Source organism: Fibroporia radiculosa (assembly GCF_000313525.1).
Source record: "Fibroporia radiculosa TFFH 294 genomic supercontigs, scaffold744, whole genome shotgun sequence".
Taxonomy (NCBI): domain Eukaryota; kingdom Fungi; phylum Basidiomycota; class Agaricomycetes; order Polyporales; family Fibroporiaceae; genus Fibroporia; species Fibroporia radiculosa.
This window is the reverse complement of record NW_012133239.1, coordinates 33,367-49,415: the sequence shown is the minus strand read 5'-3', so window position 1 is coordinate 49,415 and position 16,049 is coordinate 33,367. Positions and strand designations below refer to the sequence as shown.

The 16,049-nt window shown below is 52.9% G+C and overlaps 5 protein-coding genes across 5 annotated transcripts; 2 read left to right on the top strand and 3 right to left on the bottom strand.

Annotated features, from left to right (window-relative positions):
• Positions 1-390: 390 nt before the first annotated feature.
• On the bottom strand, positions 391-1,880 carry FIBRA_01599 (uncharacterized protein; the record flags this gene model as incomplete). Its single annotated transcript, XM_012323474.1, has 10 exons — positions 391-510; positions 564-681; positions 735-796; positions 853-949; positions 999-1,206; positions 1,268-1,350; positions 1,403-1,455; positions 1,510-1,546; positions 1,596-1,619; positions 1,672-1,880. 10 exons carry the CDS (start codon positions 1,878-1,880, stop codon positions 391-393), a joined length of 1,011 nt encoding a protein of 336 aa, XP_012178864.1.
• Positions 1,881-2,779: 899 nt separating this feature from the next.
• Positions 2,780-5,058, top strand: FIBRA_01598 (uncharacterized protein; the record flags this gene model as incomplete). The annotated part of the gene is made up of 11 exons (XM_012323473.1): positions 2,780-2,902; positions 2,963-3,100; positions 3,155-3,212; positions 3,279-3,390; positions 3,521-3,572; positions 3,623-3,705; positions 3,762-4,113; positions 4,196-4,380; positions 4,438-4,567; positions 4,628-4,814; positions 4,901-5,058. 11 exons carry the CDS (start codon positions 2,780-2,782, stop codon positions 5,056-5,058), a joined length of 1,578 nt encoding a protein of 525 aa, XP_012178863.1.
• A 3,175-nt stretch (positions 5,059-8,233) lies between these two features.
• On the top strand, positions 8,234-9,996 carry FIBRA_01597 (uncharacterized protein; the record flags this gene model as incomplete). Its single annotated transcript, XM_012323472.1, has 13 exons — positions 8,234-8,276; positions 8,350-8,392; positions 8,448-8,520; positions 8,570-8,619; positions 8,672-8,693; positions 8,847-8,899; positions 8,954-9,036; positions 9,095-9,308; positions 9,379-9,403; positions 9,459-9,530; positions 9,581-9,645; positions 9,701-9,806; positions 9,862-9,996. 13 exons carry the CDS (start codon positions 8,234-8,236, stop codon positions 9,994-9,996), a joined length of 984 nt encoding a protein of 327 aa, XP_012178862.1.
• A 3,062-nt stretch (positions 9,997-13,058) lies between these two features.
• Positions 13,059-13,957, bottom strand: FIBRA_01596 (uncharacterized protein; the record flags this gene model as incomplete). Its single annotated transcript, XM_012323471.1, has 2 exons — positions 13,059-13,139; positions 13,205-13,957. 2 exons carry the CDS (start codon positions 13,955-13,957, stop codon positions 13,059-13,061), a joined length of 834 nt encoding a protein of 277 aa, XP_012178861.1.
• A 670-nt stretch (positions 13,958-14,627) lies between these two features.
• Positions 14,628-16,049, bottom strand: FIBRA_01595 (uncharacterized protein; the record flags this gene model as incomplete). Its single annotated transcript, XM_012323470.1, has 1 exon — positions 14,628-16,049. The coding sequence occupies one exon, from the start codon at positions 16,047-16,049 to the stop codon at positions 14,628-14,630; it is 1,422 nt and encodes a 473-aa protein (XP_012178860.1).

Below are 16,049 nucleotides of genomic sequence, written 5' to 3'. Positions count from 1 at the left end.
CCCATCCGGCGCACAGCAGCAACAGTCAGCTGGGTATCACTATGCGCTCACCGACATCAGTCGGCAGGCATGAGTATGGTATTCGAGCACACCGCAGGTGCACCACAGGAGAGGCAACTGGAAGTGAATGGCGGCAGCAAGCTAGACAGGAAGGAAGGAATGCAAGCAAATGAGAACGATTCGATAGTGGATGCCTACGCGGCGTGCAATGCGAAGACGATGGTGATGCGAATTATACCGCGGGGATGCACCGCAGTGGATCTACAGTTATGCGTACGTGTCATGAGAGTCATTACAGAAAAAGCCACGCCAGACCGGGGCGGACGTACGGTATGTACATGAATCTATGCATTGATGCGTATGTTGATGGTGCCGTAAGCGCAGTCACTTTTATAGCGCCTCCGTCTTGTAGTCTATCTCGGACACGGCGGATTCGACGTCCCCAGGCCTCGATTGTGTCTCGTGTACATAGTTGGGCAAGTCATCATCGCCGACAGTGAAGGTTTGCATCTATAGCGACAGCTTAGTCAGGGCGGGTATTGAACAAAAATAGAAGTACAGACTTGAACATGTACTCCCGAAAGCTCCTTCGGGCCGACCGACTTCGGGCGACCACCGTGGCTAACGATCTGCGCATTGGCCGTGCGGAAGGCAACAGCGCCGGAATGGCTACTTGTTGTACTAAAAAGGCAATGAGAAGTGACATTATGAAAATGAAGCGTTTGGAAACTTACTACACCTCCGGACCATTGTTCTTGAACTTGTTCAAGCGACGCACAGCGCGGCATGCAACAATCTGGATTATCATAAACACCATTGACAGCACAGAGATTTTGAAAATCGACCACTGACCGTGGATGCTATGGCGGCAGGAACATTGAAGATGACACTCATGACCGAATTGAGATCCATGATCATGAATATCGTGGCAATCAAATTGGCAACAAACCTGCCAATAGACATTAGCAAGACAAACAAGTAAACACTCGATGACATACGCCACGATGAAGTAAATAAGGCCATCCTTAAAGAGCAAGGATACAAGTTGCGATCGCGAAGTACGGCCAAAGAGCTTGACAACATTGAGAGTCATAACAAGAGCATCGAAGCACATTGAATATATGAATGTCGCCGCGAGAATGGTGTTGTTTGTCTGAGTGATCGCACAGCCTGTTCCGGGGACCCATGAGGCCTTGAGCAGAACACCTAGTACGCCCGATCAGTGTTTGCGCTATATATTATATTGCAGATCTGATGAATAATTTACCTTGCAAGATCAAGGACCAATGCCCTAAGATGACAATGACGAGAGGAATCACGATGTAGAGGCTCTGTGACCACACCGCCATACTGATCGCATACATGTCAGCAAATATCATTGCCGAAAAATGTGTCAGCTTACGTGCGAATGGACAAGTTGATGCTGGCCAACCCAACAGCGGCGTCACCTGCGAGCTGGTTTCGAACATCAGTCTGCTGGCATCAACATCGACTTGGAGCCTGATTTACCTGATTGAACGTGTAAAGAGCTTGGCAGTTGATCTCACTGCCCAAGAATGAGCAAACGATGCCGCCGGTTCAAGGCAGTTACTTACGTTGTGGTATCGAGAGCTATCAAACTACAACAAAGTAAGCTCTCAGCATACCACGGACAAGCTGTCGAAAACCTACATTCCGATTAATGCGAAGAAAAGGCAATATCGCCCGGCCATGTAGAAGATCTGAAGAGGACGTGAGTGATCGGTGTAAAAATGACGATCGAATTTTCGTTTACCAATGGCCATTGGAACTTTTTCCTGCCAGAGATAAACTGCCAGTCGAAGTCCAAGGAAGTGACAAATTCCCAGCTGGTCGACGGTTATTTTAGGATACGGGGACATGGAAAGAGGTGCTCACAAGTACAGGCCAGCCAAGCAGTGCATCAGCTTTTCGAAGGCGGCTATCAGACGGCACGGTGAGCTCGACCGCACCAAGACAAGAGACGAGGAGACATGCCCGCATCAGCCACGAGTTCCTCGGTCGTGTCCCACTTGGGCATGATGAATGCAATTGAACGAGGGGGTCGAACGAGGAGGAGACTGAAGGAGACAGAGGATCGACGGGGAGAAGACCGTGCTGCTCTGGCCGTTCGGGGTCATGGTGTGCGAGAAGATATAGGACAAGGGGCGGCGGTAAAGGGAAAACATAGAAGTGCCCATACAGGGAATTCCGCACGTGCAGGGACATCCCCGTCAGTGCAGCCGAGGCTTCTGTCGAATTTAATGGTAATTACCCACCGCCGTATGCCTGCTTCCTTGCATCGCATCAGATTCCTTGTCGGAAAGTGTGTTACGACATCTCCAGACTTCCTGCAATTTTGAGCGCCAGGACGCGCAGACCGCGGGCCACTGCGGCAGGGATCTTCCGAGCAAGCAAGGAGACGAGACATGTGAACCCACACTCCGCGGCTCTGCACTGTCTTGACGCTCGTTTCATTTCGTCGTGGCACGCTCCCACCGGCCATGAAATAAAATAAAATCTGCTGGCGCCGTCCTCGCGTCTGGTAAGCGTCGCTCTACCTCGTCGGATCAGAAGAGCAACACCGCCAGCCAGGTAACAGGGTCGCTAAGTAGTCTGCACTCCTGGATTCACCAAGCCTCGTGCTGCCGCAATCCTCCAAGCCGACGCGCTCCCTCGAGTCCTCATTCAAATTACACCTAGGCGGCCATCCAGGGCAACTCTCCATCTCGCCGTCTCTCGCTTTGCGACGCGCTCTTCGCGTGTCCCCCGAGCCCCCATCATGCTCTCCTCGTTCTCCGCCACACAGCAAGCTGTCTTGCTCCTGTCATTCGTTTCCGCTATCTATGTTTATCGCCTCCTCATTTCGCGACAGCGTGAAGATGGACATGTTCTCTTAGGTCCTGTGAGTGCGCCCGAACCGAAGTGCGGCTTACGATGATGAACTCATTCCGGGGGCAATCAGTCTCGCGGAATAGCAAGCTGGATCTGGGGCCATGAGTTGCTTGCTTTTGAAGGACAAGCAACCGAGATGTACACCAACTGGGCCTCTGTCTGGGGTCCCATATTCAAAATCAAGGCCGCGCTGTTTCATAGCGACATCGTAAATCATCATTCCTAGCTCCCCTAAGATGTTGAATGTGATCTAAGAATGCAGATCGTTGCTGCGGACCATGCAGCGGTCCAGTATATATTCCAAAACTCAGATGATTACGGTGCGCTGGATTGTGTTTGAGTCCCTGATACCCTCAAAGCCCCTTGCTGATGTGGTCTGGACGTAGTCAAGTCGCCCGCGTTTCGCCCTCCTGTCGCAAACGTCTTAGGCAAGGGTCTGGTCTGGGCAGAAGGCGACGACCACAAGAAGCAACGTAGGATCTTGGCGAATGCCTTTTCGTACGTGTAGCTCCGCCTCTCTTCGCTCTTTCGCTCTTCAGGAAACGTATGGGCTATTCTACTATTGTTTTAATCTTCTGTGCTTGTACTGTGGCATTACTGAGTGCTCGCTAATTAATTTGTGACATAGTTCCGAAGCGATTAAGGGTATGGCCGATGACATTGCTGAATGCTCGGAGAAGGTAAGGTGTTTCCTGTGGTTAGGAAGGTGGCTTACCCACTATCACCGCAGCTCGAAAGCCGTCTGACGAACCACCTACTCTCACACGCCGGCGCGGCCACCGTAAACATCGTCGAATACACATCTACTTGCACGTGCGTCACGTTGTTATCGTACGACGATGGGGCTCAACAGAACATGCTTATATCAGACTAGACATCATCGGACGTGTCGCATTTGGCTATGACTTTAGGTCAGGCCAATCAACAGAAGCGAAACAGATTCATGCGTCCTGGAACGGCCATGTGAATAGTGGCCTCACATTCGGTGCATTCATCGCGATGCTCGTCATTCGTACATTCCCGCAAATATTCCTTCTACCTCTGCCTGCTATCAAGGCTGGCGGTCAGATTAGGGAGATCGTGTCAAAGCTTTCTATGCGCCTTCTCGAACGTGGGACGTTCAACGAGCGAGGTCGGGATATTCTGAGCACACTGATGAAGGCCGACAATGGGGACGGATCTAAGGTGGAGCGCTTGACCGCGCAACAGATCGTGGATAATGTAAGTGAGCCAATTATCTTCGAAGGTCTCCGGCCGTCGGAGTATTATGTCGTCCATTAACGCTGTCAATCATCCTTCGCAGATAAGTACGTTTATGATGGTTGGTCACGAGACTACGGCAGGGTCGCTGAACTTCACACTACTGGAACTGGCGAAGCGGCCCGAAATTCAGCAGAAATTACGCGACGAAGTACGGCAGCGCGGGCGCAATTTCTCTTACGACGACATTCAGCGACTCGAGTACCTCGACGCCGTTGTCAAAGAAGGGTGCGTAGCGATTTACAAGCGCAACTTGGCATCATAGCTGAAATCTTCACCTGGAAGATTGCGCCTTCACCCGGCTTCACCACAAACCGAGCGCGTTGCTCTGAAGGACGACGTGATCCCTCTCAGCAAACCTGTCCGCACCACCACTGGCAAGACCATCTCTTCCCTCCGCGTGAGGGCCGGTCAGGTACACGCTATCCATGCGCCCCAGTTGTCCGGAATGCTGAATATGCGGCTGACTTGATAGGTGTTCCACATCCCCTTTACCACCATGCATGTTAACACGGCTGTGTGGGGCCCTGATGCAGCCGACTTCCACCCGGAAAGATGGATTGTACCTGGAGGGGTTCCGGCGCCATCGGAACTCCCCCATGGATGGAGTGGGCTGGTGACGTTCTGCGACGGACCGCGCAACTGCATTGGATACCGTCTTGGTAAGTGACTTGAACCTTTTGTTCACCTTCACTCAAGGTGTCTCGTACGTGCGTCTTTTTCTTGCTGATTCGCTTCTACCCGGCAGCGATCTTCGAATTCAAGGTCATCCTCGCTACACTTATTCGCTCTCTCGAGTTCCACGAGACATCTGCGGACGTCCATACCAAAATCTCGCCCACACTGCAGCCTGTGACCGACGGAAGGGGAGGGTTGCTTCCTCTCTTTGTATCTCTCGCAGCGTGAAACTACTCGCCTCGCAGGTGCCCCTACGATTCTTCGCGGACCACCGATCCGCCTCAGACGTGACCACCGGCTGGCTCAATGTCTTACCGTATATTGATGAAGACCTTGCTACCTTCCTTCAAAGCACGTGGGTCGATATACCGGACAGAAAACCGCAGCATTTTTATCGTGGCGATCTCCCATTAGTTTATAGTCCTCGTATAGTCTTCGCTTGCTAATTTTGTTGAGATGGGGGTTTTCCTACGATATTCTTGGAAATTTTCGCCGGGTGCAGTCGCAATACGAACTGAATGTAATTAATAGTACAATTCGTCCGATCTACAGGTTTCCCGTCCTGCTCAGGCGAACGAGTTCATGGCGAAATGGTTCCTGCCTTAAACCTACCTCTATTGCCTCTCAGGCTAGACCGCTCGAAGTCAAGATGGAATATTACGACGCTTCTAACACGTCGGCTACGAGAGATCCCGCGAAGCCGCTGGGTCGCGTTCCTGCTCCAAGAGATCTGCTGGTTCATGAGAACGCGGTGCCCCCAATATCGGTGTCTCTGTGGCAACTGCGCAAACCAATCTCGGTCAGATTTCGGGGAACGCGCAATTCATATTCGACGCTTCGCCCTTTGTACTAGTCGGGTATGTGTTGTATGTGCATATGAGATTAGACTCGCGACTTGTAAGATCAAACTGACTCACCACTTGGCGGCAACGGTACCCCACTCATTTAGATAGATGTTCTAGTAGGTGTAGAACGCCGGCCTCGTCTGACGGAAGGTGCGCACCACAGAAGTCTGCGGGTTGGAGAAGACGACCTAGCGGAAGAACTCCGTTAGCGTTACCGCAGAAGAACTTCGCCAGGTACTACAGATGCCGATGCTGCGTCCACGAATGGACGATAACTTGTTGCAAGCACCTTCGCCGAGCGTGAGTTTGGAGTGCGGCTGACAGTGACAGTACCAGTCCAGACCTCATGATGCCATCCCATATCCGATCACTCAACCGGGGTTCGCGCTGGGGGCCATCTTCGAGGTCGTCATTCACCACTTGCAGTCTAGCTACGGTTGAACGATGCTCCCAGAGCACAAATTAGAGCAATTGGAGCAGGTGTACGTGAGGCGGGCTGGACAGGAATAACGGTGATGTATCAGTAGTTCTAGAAGCGTAAGGGGCGCCTTCAGAGGGTCCTGGGCACACTCGCATCAGAAACGCAACGTTGAGCGACAAGTTGGGGATGGCGTTAGCCTAACGCCAGAGCAGGGCTTGCTTGTCAGGCGAGAGCCGTTGCTGGCCATGGCCTGCGCGCCGAGAAGCCAGGCTGTCAGCGACCCCGCCGCTGGCAGTGACATCGTCGTTTTCGTATGCCTGGTATCGTAAGCATGTCAAGGAGAAGACGCGCACACTCAATGCGAAAGTAACTGGGACCGAGACTCGCATGACCCTGTTTTGGCGTCGCGCTCTGATAGCTGACGGTGCAATCAGTCCAACTGCGATCATTATCATACACACTGTACCTCAGGCTTGGGGTCTGCCGTTACTGGGCGCAAGCGGAGATACCGGGAGGCGGTCAGCCTCATCCTTCCAGGATTCACGAACCTGAGGCCGAGCCGGGGATAGGCCCGCCGCTGCGCGTGTCCGCGGTCGGCCGTCAGCATCAAGCCTGGGTCTGCAAGGGGCTTTCGTCGGGTAATAATGTTGTAGCGTTTTGACTTCAACAGTTCAATGCCGGGTGCGCAGCTGTGCAACCTGCGGGAAATCCGAGTTGGAGGGGTGGAAATACCATAAATGATGCGCGTAGCCCAAGAGAAGGGGTGTGATTATCATTTTCGACTTGCGCGCGCGCACCGGCAATCTGGCATGCGTGGAGGGTCGACACCGCGGCTCTGCAGACGCGACAGAAAATTTCTCAACTGTATTGTGGGTCCTTGCGAATTGAAAAATTGCGCGTGCTGAATAATGAGTGGTGATGGCGAGCTGGTCCCTCATGTCTCAGGCCTCAGGGAGTGTCGAAAAATCGGCACTATAGCTAGCGCGCAACGTTATTGAGGGCGATCGCCCTCCAGCCCAGGCTAAACTGCGATGGGGGCACACATTGACGGTTTCTGCTCTGCCGAATCAGACGAACAGGGCATGGTGGAAGGGGTCGTAACGTCGCTTGCGGTGATGGTGCACTACTGTTGACGTTGAGGGAGCCTACGCGGGTTCCGGACGAAAGCGGTCGCGGTGCGACCAGACTGTGATGTTCTCACTTGGGTCGGCCGACGAGCAACGAGCAGAAGGACGACGACGGTACCATGCAGTCGCTCCACAAGGCTAGCGCAGAATCCATCGACTCTCAATTAGAGTAAGGTTCAAAGCGCATTTTCAGCATTTGGGGTATGGGAATGCCCAGTGTGCGCGCGGGTCAAGACGGTCGGGGTGGTGCTGGTGCCGACAGGGAACTTTGGCGGGATGATCAGACGTCTTTTGGAAACAAAGGGAGAGCTTGTGAGTGAGAATCTTGGACGGAAATGCTGGAGTGCGAAGGCAAGAAGTCGTCGACGAGTCGCCTCATATCCGCTATCGAGAGCTTATCAGCATGACGCCGAAAATGCCGTCTCGTCCAGGACGTCCTAACTGGCGGATGAGATTGAAAGGGGCCGAGGTCGGATTGGGTCAAGCGCGGCCCTCAAGACGGACAGAAGCCTGTGTGCGATGGGTGGTAGCAGGCATTCCGTCGAGTCCGGGCTGGTGGGAGAAGTGGTCCGACGGGTTCGCGCAGTCTGCGGCTAAAGTCACGATGTGTTTTAATCAACATAAATGGCCTTGGCCGTGCGTGCGTGCCCGCGGATCTGGAAAGTGGTGCGGCTACAGGGTCGCGGAAGTCACGGTTTTTCTGCAACAGACGTGCATCATGGAAATGCACAGTGCGCGGGAGGAGAGAGTACTACTTGAAGCTGCTGGACGGGGACGAGGGGGCGGAGGATATCGCCGGGTGACAGGGAGCATGTGAGGACGAGATCTCGACATTGGCTTGCTTCACAGGCAGAAGCTTCTCTTCTCTGGCGAGCTTCTCCTCCGCGCTAGAGCAGTATATAGCATGCGTCGCTGCCCTCTTGCCTTTCCTCGCCTCGGTTTCCCCTCTCGAGTCATCCCCGCCGCTTTCGTCCTCGGCCCTCCCCACCGTCCCTCTCTCGCAGCCCATCATGGTCGACTGGCAATCAGAGGCGGAGATTGCCCAGGACTCTGGTCAGTCTCGATCGTCGTGCTGTGGCGCCTCGCCTGCCGAATTAATCTCATGCGCCGTCTCTATCACCCACAGCGGCATTTGACAAGTTCATGCACACCCTGCTGGGCCTTTACATGTATGTCTTGCCGCCTTGAAGCCGCAACCCCGCGCCTAACCCGATCGTCGTGTAGTTGGGAGTTCGTGACCTCGCTCCCCTTTGATTGGGCCTTCATCAGCGGGAAGAAGAAATTCAGATGGCCAATGGTCTGCATTTCCACTGCCTTGGGCTGAACTTGACTCACGCGACTCCCAGATTTTCTACTTCGCTGGCCGATATTTCTTGCTATTTGCATTGATTGGCATGTCAGTCGTACTCGTGACCCACCAAAGGCCCGAACTAACCTGTTAATCGTAGTGCGATCGCGTTGAACGTTACTGTGTACGTACCTCTAAGCTCTCGCAACTTGTTCGGCGCCCACATATTTTACATAGCCCGGTGAACTGCCAAGCTCTGTACACCTACAATCAGGCAAGTAGGGCTCATTTACAGCTCTGCCTTGTTATTCACGAACAATCTCTGTTGTCTGTAGGTCTTCGGGAATGCGTCGATTGGACTTGCTAGCATCAACCTCTCCCTTCGCACGTAAGTTGAACAATATGACGCATACAGCCTCTCGCTAAACTGCCCCATATGAAGTATCGCTGTGTGGTCACAGAATCCGTACATTGTTGGACTGCTCGTGTGTGTCATCCTCGGGCATTGGTCGCTCCTGCTACACGGTTGGTATTTTCTTCGACAACGCCTCTTGCTCATGCGTTGATTATGTGATCGTGCCAGGTATTCTCATCAAAGCGGCGTGGATCCCTGGATCCGGTTGCGCCATCACGGACACCAATAACCGTGTATTGGCGGCGACGTTCATTTACTCCATGGCCTTCGACTTCCTTGTGCTCACTCTGACCGCATGGAAGTTGGCTATCCCGCGTCGGAGGGAGCAGAGCCGGATTGTGCAGCTCATTTTTGGTGACGGGCTCATCTTCTTCATCATTGCGTAAGTCAGCGTTTGGCGCATATATGCGCGATGAGCGAACAGAACTGATAATGTGCGGATATATGCGCAGATTTTTGTCGAATTTGCTCGCAACGGTACGTTTTGCTAATAGCTGTACAGCCCATTGTACATTCTGATCATCTTGGACAGATATTCATGATGCTGGATCTGAATGCGGTCATGTCGATCATTGCCAATGTGCCTGCTGCGATCGCTTCGACGGTAAGGGCGTACATTATATCACATAGTTTCGTGTCCTAACATCGCCACAGATTGTCGCATGCCGTGCGGTCCGTAGGTTGAGCAACTATACTTCTCCTGGCGCAGAGGTGTTCGGGTATGTGGCTCACCCTATCAACGGTAGCCGGGCTGATGGATACTGTATGCCTCAGTTCAACCGTGGGTTCAACAATTGCATTCAGTCGCGGCATGCGCACGCGTGGTGGCCCTTCTGTTACAATAGGTAGTACTGATAAGAAGGATGGGGTGCACGTCCAGGTAATCGTATTCGACTCTCCGCTCTGCTTATTTTACTGATGTCTAGAATTCATAGATGGAGACTTTTGCAGCAGTCTCAGACCCCTTGCCAACGAACTTCGTGCGTTATGATGTCACAGGCAAAATAGTCACGTCGGATATCGAATCCGACGCGTCGCCCATCGACGAGTACAAACACGCCGAATACTAGACAATCGGTGGTCTTGTCTTTCCGGTGGTTTTCGTCTGCAGTGCTTTCCTCGCCGTCGTTGTATACCTGTCTCATCCTGGTTTCTTGCCTCGAGTCGCGTGCACCTGATCCGCCTGTTGTTCTTACCCTGTTTTCTGCTCCGCTTTCGCATGGTCTTGTGCTCCGCATTTGCATCGCTGCCATCAGCATATCTCCTACCCTTGTTATCCTTCTCGCGCTCGCGCCAGCACCGCCTGCAGACCGCGGCTGGGGTGTACTTTTACCCTCCTTTCGTCGCCGTTCTGTTCGCGCCAGCGCAGCTTCTGCTGTTCACCACGCTCACTTTTGCCCACGCATCCTCTGCAGTCTTTCTTTTTGCATTACGGTCTTTCTCTCGGCACATGTGCACCGTGCATCCTGCACGAGACTTGTGACGGTGTTGCATCCTGGGACTGGTCGAGGTATTGTGAGTTCCATTTGCATACACATATAAACCCTGTATAGTAGCTCGTAGAATTGCTTCACGATCGATGCCTACGCATCCAGGGCATCCGATGTCGTGGACAGTAGGTAGCCGGTCGATTATACACCAAAAGTCGGCATACGCATTTGTAGATTAATTGATGCATACCCTGTTACCTTCTGCGCACGCAATCATGGACCTTACTTTACCTTCACTTCTGATGGTGACGACAACTGCACCCGTGCGTATTTGCGCTTGTTCTCAATGGCTGCAGGTGGCCAGGCTGCGATCGCCATGGCTATGGCCATGCAAGCAGATGGCATCAGTGCCACATCTCACGACAAGATTCAGGCCTCATGGGCTGGATCTGCGGGTGTGGTCACAGACACAGAAAGATCTCGGCTGGGCGCTGGGCCGGAGCGCGAGGGTGTGTCTTGGTCCGGAAGCTGACTGACGTCCTGGGAAGACAAACGACTCCGTACAAACGACGTGCCAAACTGGGCCACGGCATCAGTCCTCATTCGGGCACGCTGCCCCAGGGTGTCCGCCGCAGACGTTGAGTGGAGTCTTCTCCCCCTTAACCAGCGCGTTCGTGGGTTCTCCTCTCGCGGAGCATTTCAGATGCGCACTAGATCTGGGGTCGCGAAATTTTCAGACTGTCCGTGAGCGACACAAGAAGCCGTAAGCAAGGGTCGTGTCAGCGATCCTTGAGAGATGGGGCGAAGACGGTTCGTTCGCGGATAAGGACAGCGTCATGGGACACTGAGGCGACTGACTCATCCCTGTGCGAGGTTCGGACGATCGCGAATGGCGGGGACACAACGCGCATATGGAGCGGCCGTCATGGTGGTAAGGCTCAGAACGTTCGGAGTGGGAGCTGTCTCGCGGAACATTTGCGCGCCGCCAATTGCTGTCAACGGTCACGCTGCCAGCGCTATGATACTGCAGAATATGCGAGGGGGTATCTTGCTAATCAGTGCTAGTCTGAGTCGTAAGATCGACAGCCTCGGCTGAACGCACGAAAAATTAGCGGAACTATCATAGCGCAATAGGGTACTAGAACGATTATACCATGTGGAGCGCCTTTTGACTAAAGCGAGATGGGAGACACTTTCGCTGATATTCCATGCCTTGAGTCAGAGCCTCGAGCGACTAGTAAACTTAGCGGATCGCAGGCACGTAACGGCGAAGCCCGGGCTGTCTGCGCCAACTGAGAGGGCTAAAAGGCTTCTATACATCGCTGCCTCTTCACCTGGACAGAACTCTTTTTCGCTTCATTCGACATCTTCCAGATATATGTTCGCATATCATGGACCAATCACGGCGGTGATTGCGATACAAAAAGAAAACTGATGAATTGAAGCCACGTACGAAGTAATTGTGTTCACAGTACCCAGTACCAGGTCACGCTGGGTGGCATGCAACAATAGACAGAGAAACTCCGCGGATATCATCAGATAGTCGGCGAAAACTAGCGGTGGCAAGGTTGAGCGGTGGAGGACGTCCATCGGGGAGCCTGACAATTCCGATACGACCAATGCGTTGTCGCGGTCAAAGTGTAGGTCACTGAATGCGTATTCGCGTCCCTACATGACTAGCTGGGTTGTGCTCAGAGTCCAATCCCGTCATCCACAAATCGCATACAAATGCAGCAGAACGACATGCTGTAGACGTATGTGTGATATGTTGCGATCACCGGTCAGGAGGTTCGACGTCTTCCGTCCCATGCGCGAGAGGGTGGACATCGAGTAAAGGTACAGCTGCTTTCAATTCGAAGCATATCCGGAAGATACGTTGCTATCTCGAGAATGAAGTGTCGGGAAGGATTATGGCTTGGGTCTAGAATTGGGCGATGCAGAGTCGTGGTATGGAAATTCGTGACCAGAAAGATAGCTGATGGAGGAATCCGTTGTTCGGGTTAACGTCTTAAAATAAATTGAAAAATACGACAATTGCTTGAGTACGGTTCGAGAAGGAAGAACAAAAGCCGTGATAGGGCGCAAGCTAGCCAGCTACAGTATCAGTGTTGATGACCACCACAGCGCACGTCACTATCGTCAGCTCAGGTGAGATGGACCTCGTAAGCTGCTAACGAAAATCTGAGATCGACGTTCGCAATTCACCACATATTTCAAGCTGTATGCCACAAGCAGGAGAGGCAGAGGGAGCAGGAGCGTGCCCAAAGCATGCCTTAGAAGAGGTGGAGTTTGAGGTCTCTTCACGACAAGAGGTTGTTCACGGTTCTAAAATTTTGGGCAACCATTCACTATGGGTTTTTCTCTGTATGTACGCGACACTGTCGGCAGTTTGTCTTCGGCGGTCTATCGAAAGCTAGATATAAGTAGACAGGGAAGCGGAAGGAGGCTGATTGAGTGAGATGTATTTCGAAACAGCAAGTCAGTGGGTGTCCCTGAGATTCGGAGACCCACTAAATTAGGTTTCTGGCCAAAGATTTAACCTTCATGGTGCACAAAATATCCTAGTCTCGAGCGAACATGTTGGAATAATAACTGCAAGATCGCAAGGAGAAAATTCATATTCTGCCGCACAAATTGGAATTTGGGTGTATGCGCCCTACCCGAAAGTAATTTGTTGCAAATATCAAGAAATTCTAGCATGTTTAAATATCTTGCAATGGAAGATTTCTGACCTTTTCAAGAGGAGCACTGACAGTTTCCAGCATCATCGACCGGTCACCGATCTTATATGCCAACGTGCCGAATCAATGTCAGCGTAAAGTTGAGCCGGAAACATTTGAACACTCACATTTATCGGCTCTTCGCTTTCACTGACTAATTTCCCCAGCTCGTTTATCCAATCATGGTAGAGTGCGCGTATACCATCCGCTCGTGTACTGAAGCAACTCGAGGTTGCCACGAGCCAAATGCGCTCATCGGCACGGCCGCTGTACTCCGACGCGTGCTCCCGCAAAGCAAGAGTAGCGACCTCCACGGTGTCAGCGCAGCACAGAATCTCCAGCCGCTCCAGCGACTTCGCCTCCTTCACACACGGCAGCTGGTCGAATGCGAATGATATTCGCGCTGGGTTGCTGTAGAAGCGGCGGAAGCACTTAACATGCGGCGCCGTGACGATCTGGTGCACCTCCCAGTCCGACAGGTATGTGTCCATACTCGTGATCGTCTGCAGCTGCTTTTCGCATCGCAGCTTCGGCAGATCGAGGTGCCCGTGGACCGGACCGAGGTGTATGGACTGCACAGAGGCCGGGATAATACCCTCCAGCCGATATAGTAGGTGCTGTGCGAGGTTCACGATGGCCAGCGCACGGAGCGAGGGGCACCGCCGCAGTATCTGGTGAATGATCGTCACCGGCCATGCGCTGGATGCGTACGATAGGTCGTGCTCGGATATCGAGCTTATAGGGCCCACCCAGAGATAGCGTACGTACGAACCCAACGTTTCCCCTATCTCTAAGTCGACAGAGTGCTGTAGAGAGTATGAGAAGGCGAGGATTTGGTTGGACGACGTAAGTGCGACGGTTGTATACAAGACAGGAAGCATCCAAGAGCGGACAGCTGAACAGACGAGGCACAGCCGTGCACCGACTTGGCGCTCCCCGGCCGCATAGATGAGGACTGGGTGTTGCGACAATCCATAGGTGAGATCGTGCTACTACGAGGTGTACGAAAACTACAAACCCTGCAGGCATTTAAGTGTGATATCAGAAATACGCAGTTGATGGATGGCTTACTTGGTGTACTAGTTCAATCGGCAGCATATGAGGATATAGAGAGCGCATCTGCATGGTACTAGTTTTAACTTTTGTGTTTGGGTTGCACCAGCAATAAGCGCGATGGGCGAGGCAGATAACTTCTAATCAATGGGCTGAAAAGGGATGCAATAAACTGAACCTTCGTTGAAACAATGGGGCTTAAAGGGATTCGAGAACCCAAGCCACTGGAGCACAACGTACAATAGAGTGGCAGGAGGTGGTAGTGGTAGTGGCATGCGCACAGTGCATGCAAATCTAGGCGCCTCACTTCGAATTCTCAGATTGGCGACAATTGCATCTGAGCCAGCCATACTAGTCACGTCTGGGGACGAGACCAGTGCCTCATATATGCATTCGCTAGAGATCACTGAAGCACAACATTACCAGACGGTCAATAAAACACAGTAACAACAAAGGATATATGTCTAGTGATAGGAGTACAACTCTCAGTGCGAGAAATCAATGACCCCTGCGATCCCTCTCCCGACGACGATCCGAGTCATATTTATCATCCGATCCGTCCCTCCGCCTGCTGTCTCTGTCGTGATCCTTGTACGAGGAATCATGGTAGTCCCGACGAACATCTCTCTGTCTATCGCGATCTCTATCCCTACTCCCCTCTCTGTCGTCGTTCCATCTATCACGGTCGCGTTCACGTCTTCTGTCCGCTGATGGTGACCTCGAATGTCGTCGGGAATGCGACCTCTCGGGAGACGGCGAATGTCTCTTGGACGAGCTTACCGCAGACCCGGATCTCTCCCTGCTCCGCTCCCCCGAGCCACTATCCCCGCCATCTCCACTCTTTCGTTCCCTCTTGACCACTGGTACATACCTGCGATCCGGCTTGCTCTTCCTACTCTTCTTCCCCTTCACAAGAGAGCTTCCATCGTCAAATACTTCCTTCTCCTTTGCCCCAATGCCCAGCAACGCTGGGCGCGCCTGAGGCAGGTATGGCTCGATAGGACCTTTGTGCCTCTTGCTTGCAGCAGTACCCTCTTTCCAACCCATGCCGCGAAGGAGCGCGGCACCAAATTGGGAGACGGGTATGCGTTCGTAGTCTTCGAGAGAAGCTGAGTCAGGCAGCTCGACGACGTCTTGACGATAAGCGTCATCCTCGCTCGGTGTGGGGATAATATCGATGTGTGGGCCGTCTAGACTCATGGGGTCGTCGGAAGCGCTAGCTAGAATAGCTCGAAGAGCCTTCTGATCCTCAGTCTCCTCCTCTTTCTTCGGGACTACATTTGCTACAGCATCAAAGGTGACGACCGGTTCCTCAGTCTCGACTTCAACCGAGTCGCCTTCCTCCAGCTTAATCTTTTTTGCGGCCTGCAATCCAGACAGCTGAGGGCCTGAATTTATGCTGTCTCTTGTCCCTAGTCCGCCGACGCTCCCGTCCGCGCCTGTCTGTGCAGCAGCGCTCGGAGGAACATAGAGCGCTTTCCTCTTTCGTGCCATTTCGCGCCAATCTTTGTTCTTGAGAGCAGGAATGACGAGAGGACCTTCTGGTTCCTTCTTCTTTTCGTGCAGACTATAAGACCAGACTACTGTGAGTTGAGAATCCGGCCTGAGAAGGTTAAACAATGAAGAGACACACCGCTGGACCCCAAACTGGTCAAATCCTGTCACGAGCTCGTCGTCAAGCCCTTCATCCTCATCAGAGCTATCGCGGTCGGCATGCGCGCGTGAAGTGGGCGAGGGTGAGGCAGGGGCACTGCGCGCGAGGGGGCTACCAGGAGTGCTGCCATTCCCATTCGCGAGATGCCGTGGTAGAGCAGGTACCTTGAATGACGAAGAGTCAGAGTCGTTTCCAGACGATGCGCGCGAGACGGGCGTAGGGCGGCGGATGGTGAACGAAACTTTGCTCGACGCTGTCGAGGACAT